General features: G+C 37.4%; 3 protein-coding genes across 4 annotated transcripts; all 3 read right to left on the bottom strand.

Moving 5' to 3' along the window:
• Positions 1–1,048: 1,048 nt before the first annotated feature.
• On the bottom strand, positions 1,049–8,155 carry LOC135769065 (tripartite motif-containing protein 16-like). Its single transcript, XM_065278414.1, has 6 exons — positions 7,566–8,155; positions 7,165–7,239; positions 6,876–7,088; positions 5,661–5,805; positions 4,805–4,864; positions 1,049–2,625 (listed from the first exon to the last, which is right to left on the bottom strand). The coding sequence occupies exons 1-6, from the start codon at positions 8,127–8,129 to the stop codon at positions 2,045–2,047; spliced, it is 1,638 nt and encodes a 545-aa protein (XP_065134486.1). The 5' UTR covers positions 8,130–8,155; the 3' UTR covers positions 1,049–2,044.
• A 4,986-nt stretch (positions 8,156–13,141) lies between these two features.
• LOC135769066 (tripartite motif-containing protein 16-like protein) lies at positions 13,142–16,448 on the bottom strand. 2 transcript variants are annotated; one of them, XM_065278416.2, is made up of 4 exons: positions 16,131–16,444; positions 15,904–16,048; positions 15,534–15,593; positions 13,142–14,895 (listed from the first exon to the last, which is right to left on the bottom strand). In XM_065278416.2, exons 1-4 carry the CDS (start codon positions 16,308–16,310, stop codon positions 14,324–14,326), a joined length of 957 nt encoding a protein of 318 aa, XP_065134488.1. In that variant the 5' UTR covers positions 16,311–16,444; the 3' UTR covers positions 13,142–14,323. The 2 variants fall into 2 exon arrangements, with proteins under 2 accessions (XP_065134488.1, XP_065134489.1); XM_065278417.2 differs by lacking the exon at positions 15,534–15,593 and having other exon boundaries at positions 16,131–16,448.
• A 1,514-nt stretch (positions 16,449–17,962) lies between these two features.
• LOC141281920 (E3 ubiquitin/ISG15 ligase TRIM25-like) lies at positions 17,963–21,794 on the bottom strand. The gene is made up of 2 exons (XM_073813833.1): positions 21,198–21,794; positions 17,963–18,907 (listed from the first exon to the last, which is right to left on the bottom strand). The coding sequence occupies exons 1-2, from the start codon at positions 21,759–21,761 to the stop codon at positions 18,803–18,805; spliced, it is 669 nt and encodes a 222-aa protein (XP_073669934.1). The 5' UTR covers positions 21,762–21,794; the 3' UTR covers positions 17,963–18,802.
• Between the last annotated feature and the right edge of the window lie 229 nt (positions 21,795–22,023).

Genomic DNA, 22,023 nt, shown 5'->3' with positions numbered 1-22,023 from the left:
TTACGAGTTATTCCTGTAATCTGTAATTTATAAAAAACTGATTTGTTTTGTGTATGTGTATGTTTTGATAATCATTCTGATCTCTAACAAAATTCCTTTGCAAAAATGCAATTATTTCAGCTTTTTCCTAAAAATTTGATATATTTATATGTTTACATATTTATAAAGACAATTTTCCTGAGGGCATTTTGTGCAACCCTAACTTTTGTGAAAATCACAAAAAACATTTAGTGAATTGACTTAATTGTAACTTATAACAATCAAATAGTACACAGAGCAGTGGGTATTCACTGCTTCACCCTTTAAAAATAAAACCTAAAAATAACCTACATGGGAAAAATTACCATATGGGAACGTTTTGTGTTTGTTGGGCTGCTCCATCCTGAGGCGACTAAAACTCCCGCATGAGGTACAGTAATGACATGTGCAGTAGGTGAGGTTACAGGGCACACATTTCACATTTTATTTATTGATCTAAGTCACTTCACTCTTATTACATGTACAACCTGAACAAGTCACATCTCTTCAGTAAAACTAAAATACATCTGTTTATAAATTAATTATATGAATACAATGTATCACAAAAGTGCTATCACTGAAAACAAATCAGATTAGATGATGAAAGATCTCTGGTGGAGCTGGTTATGGAGATGGGATTTAAAGTCAGTGTGCAAATTCAAATAAATCTGTTATGTGTGTCAAAACTTGATTAGTTTATTTCAGAAACAGACTGTCAACTGATACAAAGCTGCAAACTGACACAATGCTTGATAATAAAATCCAAAAATTGAACTAAATAAGAATGACATGTGTATTGATCACAGAAGTAAGTAAGTAAAGTAAGTTTTATTTACATAACACATTTAAACACAGCAAAGCCAAAGTGCGGTACTACCGAGTATAGAAAATTAATAATAATAAATTAAATCAAAATAAAACAACATGGAAGACAATATACTAAAATAACACAGTAGTAAAAATAGATTTAAACACATAGGATAAAAATACATTTTCAGCCTCTTCTTAAAAACAATAAGACAACTAAAGTGGCAACTAATTCTATAAGCGAGGGGCAGCAACTGAAAAAGCTCTGTCGCTTTTGGTTTTTAAACATGATCAAGGGACATCGGTATGCATGTACTGATCAGCATACCTTAAGGGTCTACTAGAGGAGTGTGGAATAATAAGAGGAGGCTTGATCATTAAGCGCTTTAAAAACAAACAAAAGAATTTTAAACTGAATCCTTAAATGGACTGGGAGCCAATGGAGCGATGCTAAGATTGGGGTGACATGGTCAAATTTCTTTGTTCTGGTTAACATCCTTGCAGCTGCATTTTGAACAATCTGGAGGCAAGAAATGGATGACTGAGGAAGACCAAAATAAAATGAGTTGCAGTAATCTAAACGGGACATGATAAAAGCATGAATGACCCTTCTCCAAATCTTGAGAAGACAAGAATGAATTAATTTTAGAAATAATCCATAATTGATAAAAACTATTCTAAACAACTGAATTTATTTGCTTGGTTAAACATAATTCAGCGTCTAAGGTGACACCAAGCCATTTCCTAACATCATCAAACCAGTCCAACAACTGTTGGATGGAATCAGCAGCTTTTAACTAAATATACAACTGAGTATCATCAGCGTATAAACGAAACCAAACATTGTGGTCTCTGATAATATTCCCCAATGGACGCATATATAAATTAAAGAGGAGCGGTCCTAAGATAAAACTTTGAGGTACACCACTAATAATTGGAGCTGAGGACGAGGAAAATGTTCCCAATGATACAGAAAAGGACCTGTCTCTAAGATATGAAGTGAACCACTGTAAGGTGGCACCCTTGATACCAAATCAATCAAATGCTAAACGCCAAAAAAGTACATCATGATCTATTAGCAGATCTAGTAGCATCAAAAAAGTGTTTTTACCAGCTGTTTTAAATGTTAAATGAGGCTTGTAGGGTTAATTCACCCTAAAATGATTGTTTTGTCTCACACAAATTTGAGATTAGTTAAAAATGTCAATTTATTCAAACCTTAATTTGAGAAAAATGCTATTTGCAGAATCTCAATATCATTAATAATGTTAGATGACAGTCTGAATGCCGAGCCCTCGTCCAGACCAAACATAGGATAGAGAGGTTGAGTGAATGTTGTCTGAACTCTGTGGATGAGGGTCATTGTGTCTGAGACGCTGTAGAAAGATAATATTCCTGCACTGTGATCCACATACACTCCTATTCTTGAGATGGTTGGGTTAATAGAAAGAATCGTCTCCATGTTATTGTGCATGAATGAATAATAACTCGGGCTGCAGAATAAATTCCAGGATTGATCGTTACGTCCAACTGCAGAGTCAAGACCATTTCCCTTTCTGCTCATGCTCTTATACGCCACTGCTATATCTACACCTGACTTTCGCTGTCCACTCCACTCTACCTCCCAATAACAGCGGCCATTCACACCTTCTGTGCAGAAAACCTCGGTCCAGCCGTCAAATCTGTCAGGATGATCCACATACGGCTGGTGTGAAGTTACAAGTGTACCCGCTTTATTCCATTCGGACAGTTTAATATTATAGTTTGCCGTGTTTGGATCCAGTGTGAACTGATGGAAACCTGGTGGAAAAAACTCAGTGTTACACTTCATACAATATGAATAGGGATTGCTTGTAGGCCTAACCCACTTACAGTAACATGATTACATTGTGATGACGTATAAACCACATTCAGTTAGATTGAACGTTGCTGGAATGTGGCGATTATGTACTTATAACCAAACTGGCACATTGTAAACAATCTCGGCCATGTTTGTTGCAGTGATGCACCAATAATGCTTTCCAACAACTCATTGTATTATGGATACTTTTTATCTAATTTAATGAAAATAAACACTTTTTTCCCACACAGTACAGAGGGTTCAATTCTTATGTACCATTTAAACTTTTCTGTTGAAAGAAAAAAAATCATTATCTTCTATTAAAGGTTCTGTACGTAACGTTTCTACTTAAACTAATCCATTTTCAATTGCCTTTGTGCGAATGTGTTGTAATCTCACATTAAAATGATCCACTTTGCGGGTTTTGCTATTACCTCTGAAAAAAAATATTATTATTTTTATGTGAAAGTACCGGGCCGGATTTGGCGCGAAATCCAGTGACGTCACCTGCATGCGCGCTCCCGAGCCACTCGCCTCTCGCCTCGTCTACTGACTTCGCGCTCAACAGCGACGACACTGTCTGATAACAGACTGAAACGACCTGCTCCCAGCACAACACAGACTCCAACACAAACTCCACATATTGTGAAGAAAAGTTATCTGCTGAAGTTCGTTAGGCCAAACGTGAATCGGATCAACCAAGGACAAAAACACGGATTAACATTGGCAGGGCATATGAATTATGGAGAAACCTCCGCTTTGTTTTGGGTATAAAAACGGATCCGGAGTTTGCTTTCATCCTTTTGGACAGGTAAGCTAACCTTACTACAAAGCATGTCAAATATATTTTGATTATCTGCTTTAGTTTTTTAGACGTTATTTCGGTTTGCTAGCCTTTTCTTTAACGTGTTTGCCCAGCCGTCGTCGATCGATGACGTAAAACTGCGGACGCGTTTGTTTGCATGCGTCCGCTTTTTAAAAGTCTTTAAACTCGTACAGTCTGACATTGATGGAAACTGAGATTATACAGTGTGACATGGACTAAACTACGATATTGATCGCACAGTGTGGCAAGCAACAACCCTAAAGGACTATTTTAAATAGCACAGTATATACCGGGCTTTACTGTTAATACTGAAATTGTTCAGTGTAAGTTAGTTCACTAATCGTTTTCGTTATCTTACCGCAAATGTAAGTAACACCACATAACTGGCTAAATGCAGTCAATTAAACGTTGCAGTGGGAGTTTACCTGAGTTTCCAGCATGTTGTGTGATGCTTTCTCCGGTGTGTTAAATGTCAGTCTGGCCGTCGCTCATGAGTTCAAGGACGCGCTTGTAAACTTATTGGTTGCAATCTGAAACATCACCGCTAGAGGCCGCTGTAAACTACATACAGCACCTTTAACTGTGTATCCATCATATCCTCTGATAAAACTGCACTGTACCTCCAGCAGCAGACATTTTATTTTGATATCGAAGTATATTTGACATATAACCAAAGACTTTTTTCAAGAGTGGTTTAAGAGTGCTTCTATCAACCTAGAAAATGGGTAAAAGATCAAGTAACTTAGTTTTGGTAAACCATTCTCTGCAAGCATGTATAAAAAAGGTCATTGAAATTTGGCTCCCCTGGTGATGTCAGAAATGGATCTTATTATAATAATACCGCCCCTTAATTTGCACTATCCAACCATGACACTGCCATTTATTGCAGAGAGAGAAAATAATTGACAGCACAATTGAGTTTCAATTTCAACAAACCACCATTATGGTGATCAGTGTTTGCATTATCAGCTCATTTGCATTTTTAAGGACGCATCCAGAAACGGCACATTTTTTACTCACACCTACAAAGTGTCAATTTTAACATCCTATAATGAATTATCTATATGGTATTTTAAGCTAAAACTTCACATATGTACTCTGGAGACCCTAAAGATTTATTTGAAATCTTAAAAAAGTCTGAGATGTCCCCTTTAAGTTTATAAAACTTTACATTTTTAGGAATGACTAATTTTGAAGTAATTTTGTTGATCCAAAAGTTGATCCAACTTTTACTTTTTTCAGTGTAGTAAATGTGTCTCTTATTCGACTGAACTGTAAATCTGATGTATGATTGATTGATCTCAGTAACTTACATTGCAGGAATTCCCTCCTGTTTCTGGGTTCAGCAATCAAACTCATCTGGGTGTTTGTCACTGTGAAAACCAAATGACAACTGTGATTACATTTAATGCAAAAATAAAATCTACATCTACTGTATACACTGTAAAAACTGAAAAGTTGGATTACCTTAAAAAATTACTTCAAATATTAACACCTAAAAAAGTTGTTTCAACTTAAACTAAACTAAAGTGAAATTAGAAACATTTTAAGGTGCTATTAATTGAACAAATTTGATCCAACTTTTCACTCTTTGCAGTGTTTCCATCAACATATTTGTATGTGTATTTTGGGATATTGCATAAAAACTGCTGGATGAAAACGGCAAGATGCACATGAATAAAAAAAATGACTTAAGGCATATGTGCTTAATTGAGTCCAATAAATTTCTTGTATTTTAAAAATATATGCGCATAAGCTATGATGTAAACACATTTACTGAATAAATTCCTCTGTGAGCATAAAAAAGTTATGTGACTTTGCCTTGGAGTGCAATGGGACAACAAAACCGGACTAACCAGCAGACCGATCTTATTGCACATCATCTGAATGTTGTGTTAGTCATTGTGAAAGGTTTTAGCAAAAGTGTGTCGTCAAAAGTGTCTCACACAGTAACGTTTAAGTAATTCATTATATACGAAAAGACCTAAAGTGCCGTATCCCATTGCAAAAAGTTAAATTTTATTCTATTTGACTCAATGGATGGAAACTGTGCTTTATACACAAATGTGTTATGCTATACTCTGAATTTGTGCATAAGTTAAATTAGCAACTTTGGATGGAAACATAATGATGCTTGGCTTTGAGATTGAATTAATATCCAGTAGTTACCAGAAATCTTCTTCATCTCTTCTCTGCAGAAACGCTGCAGTTTCTCTCTGTACTGAGTGATTGATTTCATAACAGCATCAAAAGAGACGTCGGGAGTGATATTGAAGTTTTCTGTAGATCCAGAGAGAGAAAGAGACTGGAAACTCTAAACACAGAGACAAGAAAACAGATGAAATACAACTAATGACACTTTTTACTGTGGATTCACACCAGACGAGGCGGAAAAAATGCGATATTTGAGTGTAGTTGGACGCTTGAACATTTTGAGTTTACTCGCTTCATTTAAGCATGAAATTCTAGTCATTTAAGACATATAATATATTGCTCAAATTGAGTAAACTTACCAGATTGATTGACACACTCCTAACTCACTTTCTTCCAAACAAGATCCTTTTAAAATTACAAAGATGTCTCGTATAGCAAAGATGATTGACTCTCCATTGTTGTTTTGGTTTTTCTGCCTCCGCTCGCTTCCTGTAGTCACATCACTGCTAGAGCAAGCTCCTTATTGGTTAACGCGGCGCAAAAGTTCAGATCATGCGTCAGCGCTCAATGCGCCATCCATGCCATTGAGCTGAGCCATTCGCGCTTACCGCGCCACAGAATGACTGTTCGTGTCTTTTCATTGACTTAACATGTAAATCATTTGCAGTTGCCGCCTCTTCCACGTCTGGTGTGAACGCACCATTAATCGTGCTTCCATTTATGCAAAGCATTACTATTATTATTGCTCGGGGATATTCTTCTTTCTACATCTGGACAAAACTTCGGCACGTAACTCAACCCGCGTTGTTTGTCGTAGACCCATGAAAGAGTGCTCAAATTGACCGGTTTATTAATGAAAGGTGTGCTATGACTTTAATAAGTGCAGGATTTCCGAAAGGGCAACCTATCCCATAGACTGCCATTATAAAAACAGTGATATCTTTGCACCACAGTGTCATAGAGCCGCTGCGGTTGGTTTATATCATTCATGCTGGCAAGCAGCCTATAGAGTATCATCATTGGCCACTGCCAAGACACTCGCTAGCAACCAAATACAGTACCATAGCAACAGAATAAACAAAGTTTTATATCTCTGCATCAGAACAAATTAACTTTTTTTTATATTTTGTTTCCTGAATTTTTCCACAACAAGCACCACTTCACATTTTCTTCACAAATGTACCAATCTAGTTTAAACTGTAATCGCTGTATCTCCATGTGTTTATTTACCTGGAGAAACTGAAAGTGATCTTGTGTTTGTGAAAGCATCTTTATTTCAGCATCTTTCCTCTTTAAATCTTCAATCTCCCGCTTCAGTCCCTCCAAAAGTCCTTCAGCTCGACTCACTGCAGTCTTCTCCTGATCTCTGATCAGTTGTGTCACTTCAGAGATCAGTTGAGTAAACATCATCTCACAGTCCTCCACTGCTGTCTGTGCAGAACGCTGTTGTATCACACAAACATTACAATCACATCTTACTGGAAAACACAATGAGCTTCAGTCTCAAACATCATCTCACCTTATAAGAGTCCACCGTCTCTCTGAGCTTCTGAAGATCTTTCTCTCTTTCCTGGATCTTCTGATTAACTTCATTCTGTGTTGAATTTTCAACAATAATTTCAACAAAATAAGTTGAGTGAGCTTCATTTTTAATTTTAAGTACAATCTCCCGGCTTATGTTCAGATAAATCTATCCAATTGTGTAAGAAAATAATGTCATAATTTTATTAAGTTAAACCAACAAGCTTTTATGTGCAAAAATGTATATTTGAATGAAACACATTAAAGTATACAATGCAGTGTTGTTGGTTAGTATTTCTGAGATTTAATTACACAGAGTTTACGATAAATACATTTATTTTATAACAATTAACTGAAGTTGATGCTTAACTTAAGAATATGAGTTTCTTTAGATCTCACCTGTTTCTCTGCGCTTGCTGTTGATATGGATACAGTGTCATGATTTCTGTGTTCATCCACCATACACAACATACAAATACATCGCTGGTCAGTTCGGCAGTACATGTCAAACATTTTATCATGGCGAGTGCAGATCATCTCCTGCAGTCGTCCGGTGGCTTCTATCAAGTTGTGTCTTTTACCTCTGAAGAAATTCTCATGTTGATCAAGATGAGTTTGACAGTAAGAGTTCAGACACATCAGACAGGATTTGATGGCTTTGAGTTTTCTTCCAGTACAGGTGTCACACTTCACATCTCCACTAACTTCAATTCTTGTCTTCTTCAGTTTCTCCACCATCTCAGCGACCACCACATTCTTCCCTAAAACAGGTCGTGGACTGAAGGTCTTTCTGCATTGAGGACATCTGTAGATTCCTCTCTGATCCTCTTGATCCCAGCAGTCTGTGATACATCTCATACAGTAAGTGTGTCCACAGGGAACAGTCACTGGATCCTTCAGGAGATCCCAACATACTGAACATCTGAACTGATCTTGAGCCCATGATATACTGGCTTCTGCCATCTCACAAACACACACTGAGACACAGATCAAACCTAATGCAGCTTCACTACATTTATACCTTTAAACCAAACAGATCACATATTTAATAAACAGGTTTCTCTTAGTGATGTGGTTTACTCTAAATACATTTTTCTTCTTTGTTATTCACACTTTTAATGGCAGCAGTTAACATTGCTTTTGCTGGTTTTGTACACTTTTATATGTTGTATTGCTTGAAACTGAATTGAAATGATTTCAGAAATAAATCAACTTTTGCAATGTATATTTTTATTATATTTCTGAAATGTAGATCCCTTGTCATGTATTCTCCTCATTAGCTCAATGCATTGACTAAAAGGGTGCCAATAATGATGGCACACATATATTTAACAAAGATTATTATATAAAATGTTTGCAATAGTTGGTTTTGAATTAAAGCAGGTTTTACCAAGATTGTCAATATTAGTGGAGGGCACTGGACAAGATTCTGATCATAGTTATTTTTAAGTTTTATTAATATTTTAAATAAGCTTTTATTTTTATATTTTTAGTTTACACTTTCATCTTGATTTTACTTTTTTATCGTATTCAAATAATGTAACTAATATTGCTAATTTAAGTTAAATGTCATTTTTGTTTCAGCTTCAACATAGACAATATAAAATAACAAAAGCTAACCACACTGAATGTTTTCACAAAGTATTCTACATGAAAACTATCAACAACTATAACAATGAGTGTTTATATAATTGTATCCATCATCTGTATATTTATTAAAACTTTGATCTGGACAAAACTGAATCATTGATGCTTCTGAAAGGGCTCAGCAAAAGATGAATGCTGTTGGATCAGATCTGGGAATAAGCCAAAGGGATAGTTAATTTATAAATACAAATACATGTCATCGTTTATTCAACCTCATAAGATTTAAAACCTGTATGACTTCATTTCTTCTGTGAAACACAGGAGAAAATATTTAGAGAAATGTTTAGTGGTTCTGGGTCCAAACAATGTAAGTCAATGAAGCCTGGAGGCCAATATTGTTTACCAAATACCAACATTCTTGAAAATATTTTCTTTTGTGTTTGCAGAAGAAAGTACAGGGTAGGGTGCGTTTCCCAAAAGTATGGTTAGCCAACTATGGTCACAATTCCTGACAGCATAGTTCAATGATTCAGGTGTTTCCTTTGTACATTCACAAACTTGTGTGGTGTGAACGACAGTTCTCGAGCTGTGAAGAACAGTTCCTTGTTAGTATGATATGTAGATTTACATTGATCGTGCTTTTGAACAAAATAAGCAAAGCAACAATACTTTCCCTGTGACGTTTTACAGGATTACACACAACTTAATTTATAGACATTTATGGTCTGGTTTCTGTGGACTGATGTGTGGCTTGCTTGGGTTGTTACAAACATCTGGTGAAAATTTCATTTCAGTAGTACCTTCAGAAGTATTTACTAAAAAATGGTGATGTGTTTAATACTTATTTTGCAGCCATGATGTGAAGTGATGTGCATTATTTTTGAATAATGCAACGGGCCAATTATTCCACTTATACTATTATTAGCATAAGACATTGTTTAGATGTTTTAAGACATGTGACCCCAAAGTTCAACCCAAAATTTATATTTTATCATATGACGTAGTTGTATGTTTTTCCACTTTTTTTATTTAAACCATTATGCGAATATTGTAAACAATATTTAAACAGCCCGTATAAATGTACAAATTATTTGCCAGTTTATTCTGTGTCTGTACGCTGGCCACTACATAAGCAGAAGACGTCAGCAGCATGCGTCGTAATCTGCACATGAAAGCGCACAGAAGAGAACAAATTGTTAAATAAAATCATTCGTTTTGTTTTCTTTGTGCACAAAAGTGTTTGCGTCACTTCATAATATTATTATTAAACTATTGATGGCACATGGACCTTTTTGGCGATGTCTTTCATTCTTTTCTGGGCTTGATTGTGAAAATTAAACTGCAGTTATGGGACAGTCACAAGTCTCCCAGTTTTCATCAAAAATATCTAAAAATGTAATCTGAAGACAATCAAAGGACTTGGTGGTTTAGAAAGACACAGTGGTAAGTGATTTATGATAAGATTGTAATTTTAGGTTGAACTAACCCTTTAAAATGCTAATGTGAGGGACGTATGTATTTTCTTACATCTCATCTAAAGCCTCTGTGTTTGCAGTAATGGGAACAAGTTGGCCTATCAACATATATATATATATATATATATATGTCACAGGTCGGAGCGGACCTCCCCTAACGTGAGTCACGCTCCTCTCTCAGTTTCCACCCCGAGTTTCCACCCCGAGGAGGTCCCAAAATGCCCCAATGACCAAGCAGAAGAGAAAAGGGATAAAATATATCAAAGTTTATTTTATTTAAAAGAAGGGAAGGGGAAAGGGGAGGGATTCTTAAAAGGGTAAGGTTCTGGAACTTTGGATCAGCTCTGAGTCACTTCTGAGTCTCACGGGGACCACAGGTAAGTCTTCCTGGCCTGTTCTCGCTTTCGTCGTCCACACTTGAATTGGGGTTGAGTATCTTTGACTTTGTCTCCCTCTTTGTGACTCTTCAGTGCCCTGCAGGCGGATACTCACAGCCTCTCTGCCAAGACTTAGAGGAGCAGACACAGGTAAATGGAACAGGTAGGTACCTTAGATTTAAAACTGCAGGAGTCCAGATGGTCCACAGGTGGTTACTCTGGCCTCCTGGCTTGGGGCGTACAGGTGAATATACAAGTAGATGCACTGGCTCTTGGCTTGGGGCGTACAGGTGGGTATACAGGTAGGTACACTGGGCTCTGGGCATACAGGTGAGTATACAGGGAGGTACTCTGGGCTCTGGGCTTTGGCCATACAGGTGAGTATACAGGGAGGTACACTGGGCTCTGGGCTTTGGGCGTACCGGTAAGTATACAGGTAGGTACACTGGGCTCTGGGCTTTGGGCGTACAGGTGGGTATACAGGGAGGTACACAGGGCTCTTGGCTTTGGGTCTACAGGTGCGTTTACAGGGAGGTACACTGGGCTCTGGGCGTACAGGTGAGTATATAGATAGGTACACTGGACTCTGGGCTTTGGGCGTACAGGTGGGTATACAGGGAGGTACACAGGGCTCTTGGATTTGGGTGTACAGGTGCGTATACAGGGAGGTACACTGGGCTCTTGGCTTTGGGCGTACAGGTGCGTATACAGGGAGGTACACTGGGCTCTGGGCGTACAGGTGAGTATATAGATAGGTACACTGGGCTCTTGGCTTTGGGCGTACAGATGCATATACAGGGAGGTACACTGGGCTCTTGGCTTTGGGCGTACAGGTGCGTATACAGGGAGGTACACTGGGCCGGGGCGTACAGGTGAGTATACAGATTGGTACACTGGGCTCTGGGCTTGAATGGGTTCGACTTACGGCAAGTGGACCGGCATAGATATGAGGCTTTAGCCCTTCTAGATATTTGGAGAAGACGTGTGGATATACAGCAACTTCTAGTCTTCCTCACCAGGACAGACGTCTGTTACACACTTAACCGTTGATTTTCCAGCAGACGAAGGAACAGTCCCATGGCGACACAAAGCCCTTGGCTCCGATCTGCAGGCTAACAGCAAAGAACACACAAATTTCCATCAACAATGATAGCACTCTTGTGAACATGCAGGGAGGAATACAACACCTCTGTCGCTTCAAGCAAAGGAAGGTACAGGCCACTGCTGCTGCAATACTTGGACCAACACGTCCACTGTTGGTAACTCGCAGGTAGGTAGGCCACGATGCGGGGTCGTGTCGTACAGCGGGCCGCCAGAATAAAACTGGCTCCTTCAAGCCTCCTTTCCTTCAGGCCACAGGGCAAGAGGTTTGGACGTGGGCTGACGTCTGTAAACACTCACAAGTGCAACGTTATACACACAGGCAGCAGGTATACTTTTCCCACACAGCAAACAATCACAGGTCTTCCTCCTTCGATGTTTTTCCACAATGTTCACAACAAATCCTTACTTGTTACAATCGAAGAGCGCCACCACCAGGCGAGGAGGGGGGTCGACAGGTCTCAGTCGTATAAGTACAACAAAGCAGCCGCCCGGCATCACCACTTCACCCTTCGATTACAGGGCTCTTTCGTCAGCCTCAGAAGTGACCACTGACAACACAGATATCAGCACAGCACTACAACTGTCCAAGTGTACACACTTCAGAAAGATTCACCCACAGCACTCCACACACTCATGGTGATTATGGTCAGCGTCACGACAGTTTGGCCGAGCCTGTAGTCCTGAGATATACGGATGACTGGGACAGGGGGCAGCTGGGATGTAACGTTGATGTCACAATCCTTAGCTCCTCCTTCCTCTTCTCACTGGGTTCCAACACTTTAAAATTGCAGCGATAAACTGAGGTGACAGTATTAACACACAAGCAGTATAGCAGGGCAACAGCGGAATGAATTCCAAACACAGCACACTGTTCCTTTAAACACTGATTACATTAATATTATAAAAAATAATATTTTTAATATAATAATATGTTTTATATTTTTATTATATTAATATTATCAAAATAATAATTTTTATCTAATAATATTTTTAAATTTTTATTATATTAATATTATAAAAGTAAATATTGCTGCATTGTTGCAGAGCAGAAAAAGTACAATATATACATGTTAGTAGTATATAGACAGATTGGCAATGGGTTTTGGCGTCAGATTAGATTGACGTTGGGTTTTGACGTCAGGCCGACATTGGATTTTGACGTCAGATTGTTGTTGGGTTTTGACGTCAGATTGACGTTGGGTTTGACCTCAGAGTGACATTGGGTTTTGAGGTTGGGTTTTGACATCATGCCGACATTAATTTTTGTCAAATGAAAGAGTGCAGATCTTGTGTATGTGTGTATTAAACAAAAAACTGTACACTTAACCATGCTTATGCTAATATCACAACTGTCAATGCTTTTATACAACAATTAAACAGACAACATTTAATATTCAATGATAATGCGTTCAGTTCAGGTTTGGTGGTTTTAGATTGGGTTTTATTCTGGGCATCTATGCCATGGATAGAGCAAGGACAGAAACAAATCAAAACCTAATTTTTGATGAACATATCCAGAAAATCATGCATAAAATACATTGAACAATTCGCAAAATTTCACAAAAGTAGGTTGTAAACAAAGTCAAAAACACAAGAAAGAATTAATACAATGTATTCATTTACAGTGCTAAATCACTGAGGACAATCAGAAAACATCTCAGATTAGATGATGACAGATCTCTGGAGGAGCTGAGAGGTGGAAGTTAAAGTCAGTGTGGGGATTCAAATAAATCTGTGATGTGTGTCAAAACTTGATTGGTTCATGTCTGACACAGCTGACTCTCAACTGATGCAAAACTGCAAACTGACACAATACTTGATAAAAAAAATAAAACATAGCATAAACTAAAATTGAAGTAATCCTTAATGCTAACTACATGTGTATTGATCACGCAAATATTAAATTGCAATTTACTGCTGTACAACCAGATTCATGTCAGATTTTGACTATTCATTACAAAGGAATATACAACTGAGTATCATCAGTGTATAAATTCTCTAATAAAGTCTATAAAAATCTCTAATAATATCCCCCAATAGATGCATATATAAATTAAAGAGGAGTGGGCCTAAGATAGAACCCTGAGGTACACCACTAATAATAAGAGCTAAGGAATTTGCCCAATGATGCAGAAAAGGACCTGTCTCTAAGATATGAAGTGAACCACTGTAAGGTGACACCCTTGATACCAATCAAATGCTCTAAACACCAAAAAAGTACATCATGATCTACTGTATCAAAAGCGGCTGTATGATCTAGTAGCATCAAAACAGCATTTTTAGCAGTTTTAAATGTTACATGAGGTTTGTAGAGTTAGTTCACCCTAAAATGATTGTTTTGACTCTTAAACTTAAATATGAGATTAGTTAAAAATGTACACCAAATGTATAAATACCTGATTGATTTCTTTAAAGAGCTTTAAAGACATTAACATTTAATTCTCATGATCAACTCTTAATCCTGCACTGCTATGCAACCAAAACCATGTGAAAGTTTGATCATTACAGCTGGCATTATTTTTAATTTATAGTATAAACAGTAAGAATTGACACTGATCTGATGAATGGCAAAAATCAGTGTGTGAATGACCTTTTAGGGATTAATCTTGCAACTTTAAAATGACAATAATGCAGCCAGAATATCTATATCACTAACAATGTTACATGACAGTACTAATGTTGAGTGTTCATCAAGTTCAAACATAGGATAGAGAGGATGGGTGAATGTTGTCTGAACTCTGTGAATGAGGGTCATTGTGTCTGAGACGCTGTAGAAAGATAATATTCCTGCACTGGGATCCACATACACTCCTACTCTACGGCTGGTCGGGGAAAGAGAAACAATCGTCTCCATGTTATTGTGAATGAATGAACAATAATTTGGACAGCAGTAAAGACTCCAGGATTGATCGTTTCGTCCAGCTGCGCATTCAAGATGATTTCCTTTCCTACTGATGCTCTTATACGCCACTCCTATACCCACACCTGACCTCCCCTGTCCACTCCAATCCATCTCCCAATAACAGCGGCCATTCACAGCTTCTGTACACCACACCTGGGTCCAGGTGTAAAATCTGTCTGGATGATCCAGATACTGCAGCTGTGGATCAGCATATGTAGCCTCTTGTTTCCAGTTTAACAGTTTGAGGTAATTATAGTTTGGATCCATAGTGAACTTATGGAAACCTGATGGAAAGAAGAATAGTAGACTATTACATACGTTAGGGTAGAATTTTTTAATAAAAATGTTTCTGTCCCCCACACTTTTAACCACCACTATCAGTCGCAAGTGTGTGTTAAAAAGTGAATCATATTTCATGCAAGCGCATCTGTTGGTTTGCACTTCATTGGGAACAGCGCACTAATGTAGCAGACTGGGTACAGTTAAAGTACACAGAGTTTTACATTTTCGTGACAATACAATGTATATTTTCTGTGTGTGTATCAACAAGTATGCAGTTTTGATATTATATGATATTATATATTGCCTTGTGACATTAAGATACTAATAGGTTTACAGGTTTGTTTTTTGTCATATTTAAAATATAATTCTATTTTTATCCTGTTCTGAATTTATTATTTTTAATAATTTAAATAATAATAAAAACAGCATTTATGAGGGCATCCCCCTGCACGTGCCTGAAGACAGATGAAAGTGATGTGATTTGTCAAAGATTGTTTAAATCTCATGCCAAGATTTGTAAAGGTTTGGAGTTACTTTATAAGGTGCACTATAAGGTTTCTGTAGTAAATTAATCTGCATCTCTCATATGACTGAACTGTAAGTCTGATGTATGATTGATCGATCGATCTCAGTTACTTACATTGTAGGAATTCCCTCCTGTTTTCGGGTTCAGGGGTCAAACTCATCTGGGGTTTTTTCACTTTGAAAACCAAATGACATCTGCGGTTTAATTTCTATGCAAAAAATACAATCTACAGCTATTTCATTTTTTAAGCTATAAAACAAGTACTGTAAAAATTCATTGTTGCAACTGAAACTTTAAGTTTAATCATCTTGAAATTACAGTTAATTTCAACTGGCTTGACTAGTGAGGAGTCGCTGTAAATTATAAAAATTAAGTTGGAAAAACTTAAGGTAATAACGTTGAAATCCAAGTTAATTAAACTTGAAAGTTTAAGTGCAACAAGGATTTTTTACAGTGTAAAAATGAATTAATATCCAGTACTTACCAGAAATCTTCTTCATCTCTTCTATGCAGAAACGCTGCAGTTTCTCTCTGTACTGAGTGATAGATTTCATAGCAGCATCAAAAGAGACGTCAGGAGTGATATTGAAGTTTTCTGTAGATCCAGAGAGAGAAAGAGACTGGAAACTCTAAACACAGAGACAAGGAAACAGATGAAATACAACTAATGACTTTTAACTGTAATCGCTGTATCTCCATGTGTTTATTTACCTTAAGAAACGGAAAGTGAACTTGTGTTTGTGAAAGCGTCTTTTTTTCAGCATCTTTCCTCTTTAAATCTTCAATCTCTCGCTTCAGTCCCTCCATAAGTCCTTCAGCTCGACTCACTGCAGTTTTCTCCTGATCTCTGATCAGTTGTGTTACTTCAGAGATCAGTTGAGTAAATATCATCTCACAGTCATCCACTGCTGTCTGTGCAGATCGCTGTTGTATCACACAAACATTACAATCACATCTTACTGGAAGCTAAGGCAAAATCCAATTTCTCGGTTCAGATATTAATAGACCTATTGGCAGCAATCATCAGTTCCTACTTGGAACATGGGTACTTATTTTTAACCCTTATAAGACCCTTGGGGTCAATTCTACCCCCAAGCCACTTTTCTTTGTTAAAAAACATGGTTCCCTTTAACGCAGTGGAATAAGATTTTGTGACTTTTCCAGATTATCTGTCAAGATTCATATAAAAAAAACGTTCTAAAAGAGGCGTAAAATAAATTCACTTAATTAGTTAGTCCCTTTGGGCTTAAAAATGACCCCAATTGAAATGAATGGGAAATGCAAAAAAAATCAGTGCATCCAGAATAAATCTGAAAATTTCAACACAGAAAGGTAGGCCTGGTACTAGAGCACAAATGTTACATAGAAAATACATGCTCAATCACACACACACACAAAGGTATGACTGCCACAGAGAGCATGTTAGGGTTAGGGTTAGGGTAACGCGTTCATATTTTGAGCGAACGTGAACTGAACGTACTGTATTACTGCCTGATGAACTTATTGTGAACTCGTTCATTCTGGTGCTTGTGAACGGCACACGCTCTCAGTTCAATAGGGTACCAGATTTCTATAGAGTCTTCCAGGCAAAAACCCGCTTAAAACACATTGTAAACAGGCCTTAATGTGTAGCGGAAAAAACACCCAATCTGGCAACACCGCCACCAGTCTGCATGCGTCATCAATACAACACTGACTGGACGCTGCTGAAATCCAAATCCCTGCCGCGGCACTCACATAGTTTAACATTAAATAACATCATATTTGTCCTAAATGGTTAACGATTAACATAAGTTAGGCTGCTAACGCATATTCTGGATCTTGAAATAGACTTTGACTAAGCTCACGCTATTTAACGTGCATGTGCGGTTGTCCTACACGCGATGCCTCGCAACGCTTTTCGCCCGGAAAACCCCATTGAAGCACCGGCTAGCCTTTCAAGGTATGTGCAAGCAAATACAAAAATTAAAAGACTGTCAATGCTAATGTAAAACATTTTATGAAAACAGACATTTCAAAATGCATCAAAAACTACAAAAAATTATACTATTTGAAATCATTTTTATTTTAATGTCCTTTCTAATGTTTATATAAACATAAATTCATAAAATGTATCACTAAAGTGGTGATGTTGAGCAGTTGGCCACATCCAGTAAAATGAATGGGTCTCTATGGGCCTCTGCTATGGCTGAATTCGACACATAACATCTAGATCAATTTCTAAAAACAATTTAAATCAAATTTAGATCAAAATTTATGTGCATTTTTCATAGAAATTTGAATTTTTCATTCAAGCTAATAGTGTAGTTGAGGAATTGAGTGGTAAACGGGTATAAAAGTACTTCAAATCTCCCAAGACACCGCATTAATGTATAGATGGGAAGAAAATGAAAAAAATTATATATTATTTGTATCATTAAAAATGTATATATTTTTTGTTATCACTCTTTTTATCTCTGGGGTCATTTTTACCCCCAAGGAACTATAACTTATACAGGAAACTTATGAGGGTTAAATGATTTAAATTGTATCTGTCCGATAGATATTTCAGGATGTCTTGGAAGGGTTTGCGCTCAACAGCAGCCAGATGGTCACTGGGGTCCCTCAGGGATCAGTGCTTGGTCCACTCCTTTTCTCCATCTACACAACATGCTTAGGACCAATCATACAGGCACATGGCTTCTTCTACTGCTATGCTGGTGACCCAGATCTTCTTCTCATTTCGCTCTGATGATCCCACCATAGCAACACGTATTACAGCCTGCTTTAAAAAACTGACTTACTCTCTTTCTCTCTCAATGGGTATTGTTTCAGAATTGTGAAAACTTGAATCTTATCATAAGCACCTTTTGTGTTATTTCCTTCTTATGACAAATCACTTGATTGTATCCTAATCTTTGTAAGTCACTTTTCTGCAGCACTCAAAGCGCTTTACATATGAAAGGGGGAATCTTCTCAACCACTACCACTGTGTAGCATCCACCTGGATGAAGCGACGGCAGCCATTTTGCACCAGAACATCCATCACACAACAGTTTATGGAGAGAAGACAGAGAGATATAGACAATTAGTATAATGGGCAAGTTTGGCCAGAATACCGGGGCACACCCCTACTCGAAAGACATCCTGGAATCTTTAAGGACCACAGAGAGTCAGAACCTCGGTTTAACATCTCATCCGAAGGATAATGCTTTTGACAGTATAGTGTCCCCATCAAGAGACTTGGGTGTTTGGATCCACACAGACCACAGGGTGAGCACCACCTGCTGGTCTCTTATCCAAGTACTCACCAGGCTCAACCTTACTTAGCTTCAGTGGGCAACCAGTCTTGGGCTACAGGGTGATATGGCTGCTGTTATGAGCTTCATTAAAAGTCTCAAACATCATCTCACCTTATAAGACTCCACCGTCTCTCGGAGCTTCTGAAGAACTTTCTTTTTCTCCTGGATCTTCTGATGAAGTTCATTCTGTGTTTCTTCTAACTGAGTCTGAAACATTTAACAATAATGACTTCACATAATGGACTTATATCACTTTCAATTTCTTTAAAGCTTGACACGAGCGATCTGCTGTTAGCGTAAACATAACAAGAAACTAAGACTCTAAAAGAAACTTAAACCTGTTATTAAAAATAGAATAAAAAAGTTTTTTACATATGTTGATGCAGCTCAGCTAATAGAAATAAACAGATGTCATGTCATTAAATTTTTTTGCCCTATATCTCTAGGATACATAACTTTAGTTTTTAGTATAACAACGTGTCACAATATACCGGTATTGTCAAAAAAACATATAACCCCTCCATGATTATTGATATCATGGTAATACTAAACATATGATAATGTCATAAATATTTCAAACTGTAAAAAGTGAAGTTGGATTAATTTAAACAAATTACTGCAGCTTATAAAAAAATATGTTTTGTCAACTTACATTTTTCTATTAAAGAGCGGGTGGTGTAGCTACAATCTACAATAAAATATTTAAAGTAAACCATAAATCTGAACTAAAATTTAATTCCTTTGAAATAATGGAACTAACTAATCGTAACAAAAACAGCTTTCTTTCGTCCTAGCTACTATCTACAGACCTCCATGCCACCACACAGATTTTCTTAAAGAAATTGCAGATTTCCTGTCTGAGCTTGTAGTGACTGTAGATAAAGCTCTTATCGTTTGTGACTTTAATATCCGCATTGATAACCCAAAAGATGCATTAGGACTAGCGTTTATGGATGTTCTCAATTCTCTCGGTATTAAACAAAACGTGTCAGGGCCCACGCAAACTCATAAGCACCCATTAGACTTAATTCTGTCACTTGGGCTCAATATTAATGACATCGAAATATCATCTCAGAGAGATGCTGTTTCAGACCATTGCCTTGTCTCATACACCATACTTCTAGATAGATCACTTGGTCAACATGTTACCGTCTAGGCAGAACAATAATTTCATTACTAAAGATAGCTTTATTAGTACTCTCCCAGACCTGTCCCAAATAAAACACGCTGCAGATAACCATGAAGATCTGGATATTTTAATAGAAACCCTCAACAATATTTGTTTTAGCACGCTGGAAGCTGTTGCTCCCATTAGATCAAAGAGAATCAAAGAAAAAACACCAGCTCCATGGTATGACCATCATACTGCAGCCCTTAAAAAGGTAACTAGAAAAATGGAACGAAATTGGAGAAGCACAAAGTTAGAGGTATGGCGCGCAGCATGGAAAGAGAGTGTTTAACACTACAGACAGGCTATAAAAACTGCCAGATCTTCCCTATCTTAGTACGCTCATTAAAGAAAATCAAAACAACCCTCGTTTCCTCTTTAGTACTAGAACCAAGAACAAACAGAAACCGATATTAAACTCCAAAACATAATAGTCATGACTTCATGAACTTCTTCACTAACAAAATTACAGTTATTAGGGAAAACCTTGAAGCTATGCAAGCAGCCACCACTCTACCCAATAGTACATTTAATACTAGATTACCACATGAACACCTTAAGTCATTTAAAGCTACTACAATAAAAGAGCTCTCAAAACTAATAAAATCTAATAAAATGGAGGTCATCACACCACTGATCTACTAGCCATCCTTCATCGTGATGCCCAGCCGATGTCAGACCAAGGACCACCAGCTGCCCCCATCTAATCTACTTATCTATGTATATATACATATATATTATGTTTTAATCCCCATAAATTGTAAAAAATCGTACATATTTTATATTCTCTATAGAATCAGCTATGTCTGGCCCTCTCCCAAGGGTTTTTCTTCTTCTCCTAGGACTTTTCCCGCAGGGTTTTTCTCCTAGGAGTTTTTTTCAACCCCTGGGGAGTCTGCTGACATTGGCCTAAGCACTCTCTTACATATGTTACATTATTACTATGCTCGCTAGTATGGATAATCTTAACCGCTGTATTCTGCTGCTTATGTTTTATGATTTTTCTGTGTTTCTTCCTGCATCTATTAATGTAAATCTGCTTTGAAACAAATAAACAATTGTGAAAAGAGCTATATAAATAAAATTGAATTCATTGGACAAAAACTGAGAAAAACCAAATAAACAATAATAACAATTTATTTGACTGATAGATATCACAATAATACTGTTATCACACTGTCTTTCAGCAACAATAATCGTGTAGTAAAAGTTTAATATCAAGACAGCCCTAATAACAATATATTGTTGCATCTCCTTTATTATACACACAAGATAATTAAACTTTGAGTTAACACTGAACATAAGAATATGAGTTTCTTCAGATCTCACCTGTTTCTCTGCGCTTGCTGTTGATATGGATACAGTATCATGATTTCTGTGTTCATCCACCATACACAACATGCAAACACACAGCTGACATCGATTACAATAAAGCTCCATCATTTTATCATGTCTTGTGCAGAACATCTTCTGCAGTCGTCCGGTGGCTTCTATCAAGTTGTGTCTTTCACCTCTGAAGAAATTCTCATGTTGATCAAGATGAGTTTGACAGTAAGAGTTCAGACACATCAGACAGGATTTGATGGCTTTGAGTTTTCTTCCAGTGCAGGTGTCACACTTCACATCTTCACTAACTTCAATTCTTGTCTTCTTCAGTTTCTCCACCATCTCAGCGACCACCACATTCTTCCCTAAAACAGGTCGTGGACTGAAGGTCTTTCTGCATTCAGGACATCTGTAGATTCCTCTCTGATCCTCTTGATCCCAGCAGTCTGTGATACATCTCATACAGTAAGTGTGTCCACAGGGAACAGTCACTGGATCCTTCAGGAGATCCAGACATACTGAACATCTGAACTGATCCTGAGCCCATGATATATTGGCTTCTGCCATCTCACAAACACACACTGAGACACAGATCAAACCTAATGCAGCGTCACTACCTTTATACCTTTAAACCAAACAGATCACATATTTAAAGGGGGGGTTTAATGGTATTTCAAGCATTCTGACTTATTAACACAGTTATAGAGTTGTTTCCTCATGCTAAACGTAGGCAAAGTGTCAAAAATGCAGTTGGGCGTGTTTTAGAGTATTTCTGTGCCGAATGCACTTCGCCAGGGTTTGTACAAGTTTCGGCTAATTTTTTTCGATT

This window comes from Paramisgurnus dabryanus, chromosome 3 (genome assembly GCF_030506205.2).
Source record: "Paramisgurnus dabryanus chromosome 3, PD_genome_1.1, whole genome shotgun sequence".
NCBI lineage: Eukaryota > Metazoa > Chordata > Actinopteri > Cypriniformes > Cobitidae > Paramisgurnus > Paramisgurnus dabryanus.
Note: the sequence above shows the minus strand (reverse complement) of the source record. Positions and strands in the feature narration are given on the sequence as shown.